At 44.3% G+C, this 13756-nt stretch overlaps 1 protein-coding gene across 4 annotated transcripts in view; it reads left to right on the forward strand.

Moving 5' to 3' along the window:
- TMCO1 (transmembrane and coiled-coil domains 1) overlaps positions 1-13756 on the forward strand; it is a 114039-nt gene that overhangs the window by 76128 nt on the left and 24155 nt on the right. For all 4 annotated transcript variants that reach the window (XM_077277248.1, XM_077277249.1, XM_077277247.1 and 1 more), the window contains one exon: positions 8896-8963. In XM_077277248.1, coding sequence (XP_077133363.1) covers positions 8896-8963 — 68 coding nt within the window. The remainder of the gene's footprint in view (positions 1-8895; positions 8964-13756) is intronic.

Below are 13756 nucleotides of genomic sequence, written 5' to 3' on the forward strand. Positions count from 1 at the left end.
CAGATTACGGTTCATGATCCATACCCTATGCCACTGATACCTGACTTGTTCAACCAGGTGGCAGGTGCTAAGTGGTTTACCAAGCTTGACCTCAGGGGGGCGTACAACCTCATAAGAGTCCGTCAAGGTGATGAGTGGAAGACGGTTTTTAATACCCCTGAGGGTCATTTTGAAAATTTGGTGATGCCTTTTGGGTTAACTAATGCACCTGCAGTGTTCCAACATTTCATCAATGATGTGTTCTCGCATGTTTTGGGGAAATTCGTTATCGTGTACCTAGATGACATCCTCATATATTCTTGCGACCGTGATGCTCATTTAGATCATGTCAGGCAGGTGTTACAGCTTCTCAGAGAGAATAAGCTGTATGCTAAACTTGAGAAATGTGTATTTTTTGCTCAAGAGTTGCCGTTCTTGGGTTATATTGTGTCTGCTTCTGGTTTTAAAATGGACGCCGCAAAGGTGCAAGCGGTGCTGCATTGGGAACGTCCTGATAACCTGAAAGCACTTCAGCGGTTCCTTGGGTTTTCTAACTACTATATAGGAAATTTATCAAGGATTTTTCTATCATTGCTAAACCGCTAACTGACATGACTAAAAAGGGTACCAATTTCTCCGTTTGGCCTGAGGCTGCTGTTCACGCATTTGAATTTCTCAAGAACAGTTTTGTTTCAGCCCCCATTCTTGTGCAGCCAGACGTATCTAAACCCTTTGTCGTGGAAGTCGATGCGTCTGAGGTTGGTGTGGGGGCGGTACTATCTCAAGGCTCATCCTTGAGTGGTTTGCGTCCGTGCGCCTATTTCTCCAAAAAAACTGTCGTCCGCTGAATGTAACTACGATATCGGCAACAGGGAGTTGTTGGCTATTAGGTTGGCCTTTGAGGAATGGCGACACTTCTTGGAGGGGTCTGTACATCAGGTCACTGTTATTACCGACCATAAGAATCTGCTGTATTTGGAGTCTGCCAATCGTCTGTCTCCCAGGCAGGCTCGCTGGGCATTGTTTTTCACGCGGTTCAACTTTGTTGTCACTTACAGACCAGGGTCTAAAAACACTAAGGCGAATGCTCTGTCCAGGTGTTTTCCAGGGGGAGAACCTCGGGAAGACTCAGTACCCATTTTCCAAAAGGGTGTTGTGGTTTCAGCCCTAACTCCCGAGGTTGAGGCTGAGATTGCCGAGGCTCAGGAGGAGGTACCATCTGAGCTTCCCATCAACAAATCTTTTGTACCGCTTCATCTCCGCCTAAAGGTGTTGGCGGAGCATCATGATACTGTCCTGGCTAGCCACCCAGGGGTTAGAGGTACTTTGGAGTTGGTGTCACGTCGGTTTTGGTGGCCCAAAATCCGACAGGACGTGGTCTCATATGTGTCAGCTTGCACCACGTGCGCTAGGGCGAAGACGCCCCACTCCCGTCCTGTTGGCACACTACTTCCTCTGGAGGTACCTAGTAAGCCATGGACTGAAATCTCCATGGATTTCATCACTGATTTGCCTTCCTCAGCTGGGAACACGGTCATTTTGGTGATTGTGGATCGGTTTTCAAAAATGTCGCACTTTGTGTCTTTGCCTTCTTTACCTAACGCTAAGACTCTTGCTCAGGTGTTTGTGCAGGAGGTGGTCAGGCTTCATGGAGTTCCGTCGGACATCGTGTCAGATAGGGGTACTCAGTTTGTAGCAAAATTTTGGAAAGCATTTTGCTCACGGCTGGGGATCAAGTTGTGTCATTCGTCTGCGTTTCATCCCCAGTCAAATGGTCAGACCGAGCGTATGAACCAAAATTTGGAGCAGTACTTGCGCTGCTTTGTCTCTGATAACCAGGAGGAGTGGTCTACCTTTCTTCCTTTGGCTGAGTTTGCCATCAACAATCACCGCCAGGAGTCGTCTGGGGAGTCTCCGTTTTTTTGTGTTTACGGGCTACATCCTCAGTTTTGTACGTTGAGTCAGAGAGGGGCTTCCTGCGTTCCAGAGGAAGACCAGTTCGGAACACAATTGTCATCAGTCCGGAGGAGAGTGAAACAACGCCTGTTGAGTGTGGGTGCTAGGTACAAACGTGTGGCTGACAGTAGGCTTGTGCCAGGTCCGGACCTGAGTGTGGATGACTGGGTGTGGTTATCCACAAAGAACATAAGACTCAAAATACCATCCCTTAAATTGGGTCCACGGTTTATTGGTCCATTTAGGGTCACCGCCGTCATTAACCCAGTAGCGTACCGACTGGAGCTTCCTACGGTGTATAAAATACACAACGTGTTCCACAGGTCTCTTCTTAAGAAGGTGGTGGGTTCTGTGGACGCGGCGCCTATGCCACCTCCAGTCTTGGTGGATGGTAATTTGGAATTTGAAGTCTCCAGGGTGGTTGACTCTCGTGTGGTGCGCCGCACTTTACAACATTTGGTACACTGGCGTGGTTATGGGCCTGAGGAGAGGTCCTGGGTACCAGCCTCGGACATTCATGCGGATCGGCTGGTCAGGTGTTTTCATCGTCGCCATCCGGACAAGCCGGGTCCTATAAGCCGTGAGGGCCCTGGGGTCCCTCGTAGAAGGCTGGGTACTGTCATGTCGGACACTGTCCAGACCAGGTCGTCTGACAGACAGCGGTAATTCCGCGTTTGACCACTGTTTGCTCATTGGCGTCGGCTAGTTTTCGTCTGGCTGCTCCGGGGTTAATTTATCTGATCCTCGGATTGGAAGCTGGGCCATGCCCATTTCCTTTAAATGGTTCTCCTGATCTGTGGGCGTCGCCGATTATAGCTTCTGTCTTATCCGTAGTTATCTCGGTCCGGAGTGGAGAGCTGGTTGTTGGAGTATCGTTGCTGGTGGTGTATTTTCCTTTGTCTTATTTACTCCTTCCTATATTTGTATTTATTTTGCCCTGCACCTTTATAGTGTATTCCTGATTGACTGCGGCGTGGTGTATATTTTCCTTTATCTTTGTTTGTTATAACTGTTGGTATTGGTCTATTGCATTCACTGGGTTGTGTTGGTGGTGTTCAGTCTAGGGCTGAATCAGGAGTCAGGGTGAGGGTGGAGGCCTGAACATGCACACCTTCAGTGTAAACTTCAGGTAGAGGGTCAGACAGGGTTTCCCTAGTCTGAGGCAAATTGCAGGGGCCCGGGTTATTAGCTCTCGCCCTCCTTGTATCCCCGTGACAGTGACTTGCACTTACAGCATCCTGGTCTTTGTTATAATCCACTGTAATGCACGAGCATTGTAAATGATCCCTACTGAATTCTTCAGTTATATACCAGCTTCATGAAACATCACCTTTAAAGGGGATCTGTCGCCAGGTTTTTACTATGTAATCACAGAGCACCATCAAGCAGGAGCAGAAACCCTGATTACAGTGATGTCACTTAGGCTACTTTCACACTTGCGTCGTTTAGCCTCCGTCGCAATGCGTCGTTTTGGGAAAATAACGGATCCTGCAAATGTGCCTGCAGGATGTTTTTTTCCCATAGACTTGTATTGCCGATGGATCGTGACGTATAGCCATACGTCGCGCCCGTCGTGCACTGGATGCATCGTGTTTTGGCGGATCGTCACGAAAAAAATGTTCAAGGGAACGTTTTTTTCGTACGTCGTGTCCAGCATTTCCTACAGCGCATGCGCAGCCGGAACTCCGCCCCCTCCTCCCCGGGACTTTAGAATGGGCAGTGGATGCGTTGAAAAACTGCCCAAGTTGTGCCGAATGTTCACAACGTCCGTCGGTACGTCGCGCCGACGCTTAGCGACGGACTTGTACCGACGGAAGTGTGAAAGAAGCCTTACTGGTCTGTGTTTTGCAGTTTCAGTAGAATCATTTTTTTATCAGCAGGAGATTATCACTACAAGACAACTGGCCTCTTGCTTCCTAGTCCAGCCACGCCCCCAGCACTGATTAACAGCTCTCTGTCACTAGACAATGTACACAAAAAGCTGCCAATGAGTCGTGTGAGCAGGGTTATGCAGAGCTCAACCCCTGCAGCAGAGAAAAGTGTGACTCCATCATAACTGCTGCACCCAGTAAACTAAGTGAGACATCGCTGGAATCAGGGTCTCTGTCCATAGCTCATGGTGCTGTCAGATTGCATAGCAATGGCCTTTTGACAAATTCTCTTTAAAGACAAGGTAGTGATTTAAAATTACAGGGACATAATTTTGATTTTAAATGGTGATAAATGGAGCATACACTGTGCTAAGATTAATGTGCTAAAACAATATAACATTTGAGAAGAGCAGGGCTAGTCATTTGCAATACCGGTACAGTATATTAAAGAATCTCCCATCAAAATTTTTACCCTCTTCTATTTATTTCTTAAATCCACCATGCATGTTGCAGGTGAAAAAGTGGCATAGGCAAACTAATATACGGTACTATTAAAAACCAACAGTTTATTAGACATAAATAAAACAAGACAAGACAAGGAAATTTCACAAAAATTACTGAGGGTAAACCAGGTAGACAAGGACTTTAGGAAAAGGGATATCTAATATTTCATAAAGCACTGCTATATAAAATATTGCTCTTCGAATGATACTTAATCACAGTGCATAATGCCAAATAAATTATCATAGGAGCGGATTGATGTAAATTTTCATAGCAAGAATACTCAATAAAGTGCCCAGTGCATATAGTGCCTTAATAGACATAACTGCCCATATCCCCATATATCATCCTACTTACAAGTGTTAGTCCTGACCTGGATGCCTCTGTCCCCCCGACAGCGCTGTTTCGCCATATTGGCTTCTTCAAATAGGGGCATGTGTGTGCGCTGTATTATGCCCACCTATTTATCCCCCCATATGTAGCTGATATCAATGTCGGCATTACCGACCTGTTCTCGCGCACGCGCCGATATTTGGACTTCCTTCAGTGTAAATGGTGACTTCCTGTTCTCCGCGCTTGGATCGCAAGTGTGAAACGTTATACGTCACCATGATGAGCGGAGCAGGAAGTCACAAGGTCGTCCTGATTTGCACATGCGTCCACCGGGCACCGAGATTTATCAATGAAAATAATAGAACTCAGAGGGGAAATGTGGGTAAGAGGTTAATGATGTTGGCTAATGAAACAAAATCAAATAATGCAATGTACTGCAGATATCTATTAACAAAAGTAAGCTTGATATTAAATCCTCACTAAAAAAAACATACACGTGTGTAGTGCTATTTTTTTACTATATTTAAAGGGGAAGTTTCCCTAATTGTGTAAAAATAGTGTATTAATGTGAGAAGACACAAAAGTTAATATTAATATAGTACCCATTACACCAAACCAAATATTAATTTATTGATTTTTTGCAAAATTTGCATAACTATATACATCAAATATATAAATACAATAGAATACAAATAAATTATCATTAATTCATAAAATCAATAAATTACTAAACTAGTGATCTCTATAAAAGTGTTAAATACACACATGATTTTTACATATCTAATTAATACATCATACATTCCATAATAAATATTTAGTTAATTAATACAAATATAATTCAGTCCCTCAATTGAGAGAAAAAAAAGGGGGGAAGGATTTGTATGAAACAATTATATAAATACCACAAAGGACACATTGCATATGAATTGAACAAATTAAAATAAATAAAAATGGGGGCGATACAGATGCAACTTCAAAATTTGTATAAACTGCTGCAACGACAAGACTGTTGAATTCAGTGTGATGAACAATCAAGGAATTGATATAAATATTCAAGCATACTAAATCCCATCCACACTATAGGAAAGAAGGAACGCCTCCCATGGTAAGTGCGTACTGAACAATTAAATAGATAAACAAAAAAATCCAAAACCAACATAATACAACACACAGATACAAAGACAGTGTTAAAACCAGAATAAGATGGGGACATTTTTAAATGGGAACCTTCCAATTATAGAAATGCATTAAAACCCAGAGTTTCATTAAAACCTTGTGGAGCCATAGTTCCCAATAAATAAATCCATCTTTCTTTCTGTGATAGGATTTTACCAGGAATGCGCCCCCCCCCCCCCCCCTCCCCCCCCAAAAAAAGCCTAAATGTATCTGATCAATGGCTTGGATCTTTAGACCAGTCGGATCACAATTGTGGTGCAGTTTAAAGTGTCTCGGCAAGGTTTTTAGGGCATTAATATCTTCAATTGCAGCTGATTTTTCAATTTCCCTTATATGCTCTTTGGTTCTTATACTCAATTCTCGTGTCGTTAGGCCTATGTAAATTTTATTACAGGGGCAACGGGCTCTTAATATATTGCAGTCATTATGTTCTTTATCACTGTGCACTTACAATTAGAACTGTAGTGTTGGAGTCATGGATCTGGAGTCAATATAAAACGGACAGACTCCGAAAATATATAATAAATTGGGTACAGTATTTCAGTGCACGATGTGCTGTAAATGTTTTCAGAATAATTTGGGAAAGTTATGAAATGTTCTATAAATATCTGATCTGTTCCTGATGTAAGGATCTCGGCTTTTAGTTTAGATGGATCTATGCTGCACTTTATGTACATGCTCAGTAGTGACCAGTGCTGTGAGGATGGACATGAGATAAATCTGTTTGTATTTTGTGTACATGCTCAGTAGTAACCAGGGCTATGAGGTTGGAGGTAAGATGAATCTGTGCTGCACTTTATACATGCTCAGTAGTAACCAGTGCTGTGGGGTCAGAGGTGAGATGAATCTGTGCTGTATTTTATGCACATGCTCGTTAGTAACCAGGGCTATGAGGTTGGAGGTAAGATGAATCTGTGCTGCACTTTATACATGCTCAGTAGTAACCAGTGCTGTGGGGTCAGAGGTGAGATGAATCTATGCTGCACTTTATGTACATGCTCAGTAGTGACTAGTGCTGTGAGGATGGACATGAGATGAATCTGTTTGCACTTTATGTACATGCTCAGTAGTAAGGCAGGGCTGTGAGGCTGGAGGTGAGATGAATCTGTGCTGCACTTTATGTACATGATCAGTAGTGACCACTGCTGTGAGGTTGGAGGTGAGATGAATCTGTGCTGCATTTTATGTACATGCTCAGTAGAAAGGCAGGGCTGTGAGGTTGGAGGTGAGATGAATCTGTGCTGTACTTTATGCACATGCTCAGCAGTAACCAGTGCTGTGCGGTTGGAGGTGAGATGAATCTATGCTGCACTTTATGTACATGCTCAGTAGTGACTAGTGCTGTGAGGATGGACATGAGATGAATCTGTTTGCACTTTATGTACATGCTCAGTAGTAAGGCAGGGCTGTGAGGTTGGAGGTGAGATGAATCTGCTGCACTTTATGTACAAGATCAGTAGTTCCTTTTAGTTTAGATGGATCTATGCTGCACTTTATGTACATGCTCAGTAGTGACTAATGCTGTGAGGATGGACATGAGATGAATCTGTTTGCACTTTATGTGCATGCTCAGTAGTAAGGCAGGGCTGTGAGGTTGGAGGTGAGATGAATCTGTGCTGCACTTAATGTACATTATCAGTAGTGACCAGTGATGTGGGGTCGGAGATTAGATGAATCTGTGCTGCAAAATTGTGTCCAAAATTGTTAGATGTCTTGCAGAGGGATGCAGTAGTCCTGAAATTGCCAAACTTTTGAAGCGTGATCACCGAACAATCAAGTGTTTCATGGCAAATAGCCAACAGGGTCGCAAGAAGCGTGTTGGGCAAAAAAGGTGCAAAATACCTGCCCATGAATTGAGGAAAATCAAGCGCGAAGCTGCCAAGATGCCATTTGCCACCAGTTTTGCCATATTTCAGAGCTGCAATGTTACTGGAGTAACAAAAAACACAAGGTGTGCAATACTCAGGGAAATGGCCAAGGTAAGGAAGGCTGAAAAACGACCACCTTTGAACAAGAAACATAAGATATTTCTTGGCCCAGTCTTGATGCTTTATCATAAGACTGACTGTACAAAGGTTTTATGGACTGCTGAAATGGGTAACTCTTGATGGGCCAGAGGCTGGATCAGTAAAGGGCAGAGAGCTCCACTCCGACTGAGATGCCAGCAAGGTGGAGGTGGGGTACTGGTATGGGCTGGTATCTTCAAAGATGAACTTGTGGGACCTTTTCGGGTTGAGGATGCAGTGAAGCTCAACTCCCAGACCTACTGCCAGTTTCTGGAAGACAACTTCTTCAAGCAGTGGTACAGGATGAAGTCGGTATCGTTCAAGAAAAAACATGATTTTCCTGCAGGACAATGCTACATCACATGCCTCCAACTACTCCACGGCGTGGCTGGCCAGTAAAGGTCTCAAAGAAGAAAAAATAATGACATTGCCCCCTTGTTCACCTGATCTAAACCCCATAGAGAACCTCTGGTCCTTCATAAAATGTGAGATCTACAGGGAGGGAAAACAGTCCACCTCTCGGAACAGTGTCTGGGAGGCTGTGGTGGCTGCTACACGCAATGTTGATCGTAAACTGATCAAGCAACTGACAGAATCTATGGATGGAAGGCTGTTGAGTGTCATCATAAAGAAAGGTGGCTATATTGGTCACTAATTTTTTGGGGTTTTGTTTTTGCATGTCAGAAATGTTTATTTCTAAATTTTGTGCGGTTATGTTGATTTACCTGGTGAAAATAAACAAGTGAGATGGGAATATATTTGGTTTTTATTAAGTTGCCTAATAATTCTGCACAGTAACAGTTACCTGCACAAACAGATATCCTCCCTAAGATAGCCAAATCTAAAAAAAAAACACTCCAACTTCCAAAAATATTAAGCTTTGATATTTGAGTCTTTTGGGTTGATTGAGAACATAGGTGTTGATCAATAATAAAAATAATCCTCTAAAATACAGCTTGCCTAATAATTCTGCACACAGTGTATATCTACGAGTATTCTATTGTCTCTTCTTGTACAACACCACTACCAATGTTATTACTGGCTTTGTAAGATTTATGTTTGCTGTCTCCTAGGTCCGAATGAAGTCCATGTTTGCCATTGGATTTTGCTTTACAGCTCTGATGGGGATGTTCAATTCTATGTAAGTTATGTCATTCATTACAACACTTTATTCCAGAACAACGTTTCTTAAATTCTCGAAACAGAAATACATCTTCATTTTTCATATTTGTAAAGAACGGTTTCTACCACTCAGCCTTCATCAGATGTATAGTTGTATCAAAAGATTGTATAGAGGCAGATATTGCGATGTGCACACCATCGTCTATTGTCCTTACATAGGGTAATTTGTATGCCATTTCTTGATGGTTGTATACTAATGGTGTATTTTTTTTTTTACCTCGTAGAATATACACAATACACTGGCTAAAGCTGTGTATTTTTTCTATATACATCTAATCCCAAAAGTGAGCGTAGAGTGATAGACAAGAATCGATTTGCTTTTAAAAATTGTAGATATAGTGGTTGAAATTGAAGACTGAAATCTTTAAGTTGTGCTAGTGCTGTCTGACTGGTGGTAACGCACAATTTCTACTAGGAAAGCCTAGTGTCCCTTTCTTATTTTGGAGCATGGTCATGTCAGTTGTAAAGGCAATTTAAAGGGAACCTGTCATCAGGTTTTTTCCATATGAGGTAATGCCAGTACCTGAAAGCCCTCATATACAGCATTCTAATATGTAGATTTGCCCAAAATCCGGCCTGCAAGACAATGAAAAGAGCTTTTACTAACTCTTCCAACATCATCCACACAGGGTCTAACATCACGCTCCTGCACATGCGTACTTCTCTCTGCACTGTCGAAAGCAGAGCAATGTACTGCAGTGCGCATGCGCAGGAAAAGGCCAAAGAGCCCCGGCGCACTCGCACTGCAGTACTTCAATAGTGCCGAGAGACGTACCCCTGCGCAGGAGCGCAATGCTGGACAATGTCTGGATGACGTAGGTCACGTCATCAACACGAAGCAGTGAAGGAGGACGGCATCATATGAGAGGAGGCAGTGGACCAAGACCAGCGACAACCATCCAACTGCACCGCGTGGTATAATATATAGTATAATAAAAGCTTTTCCTTGTTTTGAGGCTGGATTGGGACATATATACAGCATATTAGAATACTGTATTTGAGGGCTTTCAGGTGCTGGCCTTACCTCATGGGACAAACCTGCCTGGTTCCCTTTATTTACTGACTTAGAATATACAGAGGGTGACATGAGGTAGGCTAATGTGACTTCTAAGTGGGGGAAGCTGCTCTCTGCTCTTCTGTGCAGGAACTAGTTTAATGTTTAGGAAGGGATTTGCATCATTAGAAGTTAATGGAGCAATTGTTCCTCAGGAAGCCTGTTTGCAGTTAGTTTTCCTGTTGGTGTATGATTTCACACAAGCCTTTATGCCTCAAGTGTGAACAAAATCGAATGATGATCAGAGATTGTTACATTTGCTACTCAGAAAACTATAAAAAAAAATCAGTCTCCTTCCTTTTCTAAAAAGCAGGTAAGAATAACTCTGCATTCTCAATGTGTACCTGTCTCTCTTTTAGAGGGCTCAGTACCTGCTTTCGTGGTGTCACAGGTTACCCTGTTTCTTATGTAGGCCACAAGTGGAGTCGTTCTTTTTCCTTCCCATCGGTCGTCTTAGCTCTTTAACAGCACGGTCTGGGCCTTCTCCCTACTTTTAAATCAAGAATGCTGATCCTGCCCCATCTTCAGTGGGTCTCTAGTCATCAGTTTAACATTGCCAGCAGTGATAGCCTTCAGTTTCTAGGGTAAGCCAACAAATTGAGCCCCTGTTTCCAACATTTCTCCCTGCTCCGTTCTTACCGTTTGTGAAATCTTGGCAAGCTTTTTCTCTTGTTTTGCTACACCTCTATATCCCCACTAGCTCCAGGATTCTATTTTCTGTCCTGTGTTATAGAAATTAGTAGAACTGCTATTCTGCTCTACAGGGCCCGTCATAAGCTGTGATTTTCCTATCACCACGACAGCACCCACAGAGAGAGGGGATGGAACCTACAGATTAAAATGGGGGGTGGTCCCCCTTGCCTCCTCTGTTGGGTTCCTGTCCTGGTGGGAACCGGCAGAAGCTTACCCGGTTCCAATCGGCCTCTGTGCAGCGGCCGTAGAGAGCGGCAGAGCCTGGGGCGCCAGAAGCAGCGTTGAGGGTGTTCTGCATGCAGACCCCTCCTCGTCTGACCGGGATGTCATGAACTTGGGGTCTAGATGAGGCCGCCCTGGGTCGTGCGCTTGAGGCTCCCTGCGTCCATCCGGAGAGCCGGCGCCGCACATGGATGTTGGGTGCGGTGGTGGCAGGTGGAGGAAGAGAAGCGCCTGTGACCCGGAAGTGATGGATCTACTTCCGGGAGAGACCGGGGAGGCGCGTCATAGGAGGTGGGGCCGGGCCTTCTTATGCTGGCGGTGTGCAGCAGACAACGTGCTGCAAGTATGTCTTCTGTGGACGTGGAGTAGCACTTGCCACCGGTGGTGGTGTCGCCTGACCAGTGGAAAAAAGGCAAGGGCATCGGTCGCTCCAGTGGGAGCGGGACCACTGATAGCCAGAGTGGATGGGGGCATCCGCCATCTAGGACCCCTACGTTGCACACTGGATCTCCGCCTCTGGAACCGGTACCCTGCTGACACAGCTTCAATGGGGATTGCATGTATGGTCACCTGATAGCTGAATCCCCCCTTCAAACTCTTAGACTCAACCTCAGCTAAGATTCTGATCCTTAAAACCGCCTTGTTAATAGCCTTAACTTCCGCAAGGCGGGTCAGTGATATTCAGGCATTGTTAGTGGATGCTCCCTTCTTGAAAGTCTATCAGGACAAGATAGTTTTAAAACCTGACCCAGCGTATTTACCTAAAATTGCTTCTAAATTTCATAGGAGCCAGGAGATCTTTTTACCATCCTTTTATGAAAACCCTGCTACACTAGAAAAGCGAAGATTCCATACTCTGGATGTTAAGGCTATATGCACACGTAGGAAATGTGGTGTAGAATTTTCTGCACAAAATCTGTATCTCCTGGCAGAATCCGCAGCTGCGCATTTGCAGCGGTTTTTATGCGGATTTTGTGCCGATTTGCCACTGAATTGATGCGGATTTTGTGCGAATTTTCTACAGTTTTTGCCACTGCGGACTTCTATCATGGAGGGGTGCAGAAAGGATGCAGATCCGCACAAAAGAAGTGACATGCACTTCTTATAAATCCGCCGCAATTCCGCACTGATTTTTCCGCACCATCTGCACAACTTTTTTTTTTACCCATTGATTTGCATTGTACTGTATATCACAGTGCGGATCTGCAGCGTTTCTGCATGGAAAAATCCGCTGCGGATCCGCAGCAAATCCGCATCGTGTGCTCATAGCCTAAGAGCGGTGCTAGAGTACTTGGAAAGGACTCGGGCTTGGAGGCAGAGTAAGGCGCTGTTTGTCTCCTTTCAGGGTCAAAGAAAGGGTTTGAGCGTCACAAAGAACACTATTGCTCGGTGGATAAGGGATGCGATCAGTCTGGCCTGTTCGACCAAAGGGGAGTCACCGCCAGAAGAAATAAAGGCACACTCAGCATGAACCATGGTATCTTCATGGGCCGAGAAAGGAGGAAGTCTCCATTGAATCGATTTGTAAGGCGGCAACATGGTCATCACCTTCCACCTTTTATAGACCCTACCGTCTTGATCACTCATCCACATCCAGTTTAGACTTCGGGCGATAAGTACTTAGTGCTGTGGTCCCTCCCAGGTGACAGTCTCTGAAAGTCTCTCGGTGGGTGCTGTCGTGGTGATAGGAAAACCGGTTATTGCTTACCGGTAATAGGATTTTACGGAGTCCACGACAGCACCCGCATGTCTCCCCCCCCCCCCCCCCCCTGTAATTATTCACTGGATTTCCTGCACTCTGAGGGTAAGTGTGTTATTAAAGTTTCACTCTATAGTGGTGACGGTATATATCACCTCTTAGTTAGCTAAAAGTTTTATAAAATACAAAAAATTTACATTTTTTTGCATTTTTTTCAAGTTAGGGTTGGGGTTAGGATTGTGTTAGGGTAAGGGTTGTGGTTAGGGTTGCGGTTATTGTTAGGGTTGTAGTTAGAATTGTTTTTTTTGTTTTTTTCAAAAGTAAAAAAAAGATATGACGACTAGTGTTCAGCACAAGTGCTCGCTACTCGAGTTTGCATCAGGTGCTTCGGTATGCACCGAGCATGTTTTTTGGGGTAACAGCTGCAAACATGCGGGGCAGGGACTCGAACATGTCACTTGAGCACCCTATATATTCGGTGCATACCAGATGCAAACTGTAGTAGTGAGCACTTTAACTCAACACTAAAGACAGTATGACGATCTAATGTTATCCAATTGTGTCATACCTCTTTTTTGAAAATACTCACGATATACACGTGGATAAAATCCTTGAGGGGGTGTGGTTTCCAAAATGGAATCACTTGTAAGGGTTTTCCACTGCTTAGGCACAATTGTGTCATACCTCTTTGTTGAAAATACTCACGATATACACGTGGATAAAATCCTTGAGGGGGTGTGGTTTCCAAAATGGAATCACTTGTGAGGGTTTTCCACTGCTTAGGCACATCGAGGGCACTCCAAACACAACATGGTGTCTGCTCTTGATTCCAGCCAATTTTGCATTCAAAAAGTCAGTGCTCCTTCCCTTCCAAGCTCTGCCGTGCACCCATACAGTGGATTTCCCCACATATGGGGTGTAGTGAAATATGTATTTGTGTGGATGTATGACCAGCAGTAATTAACATCTGTTCTAGGCTGCAGATATCACAAAGGGGATAGCATATGTTCCCAGGCTGCCGCTCTTCACAAAGGTCACAACCGATGTTATCCTGAAAAGACCGTTTCCTGGTCCCTGACCCCCC

This window comes from Ranitomeya variabilis, chromosome 8, assembly GCF_051348905.1.
Source record: "Ranitomeya variabilis isolate aRanVar5 chromosome 8, aRanVar5.hap1, whole genome shotgun sequence".
Lineage (NCBI taxonomy): Eukaryota > Metazoa > Chordata > Amphibia > Anura > Dendrobatidae > Ranitomeya > Ranitomeya variabilis.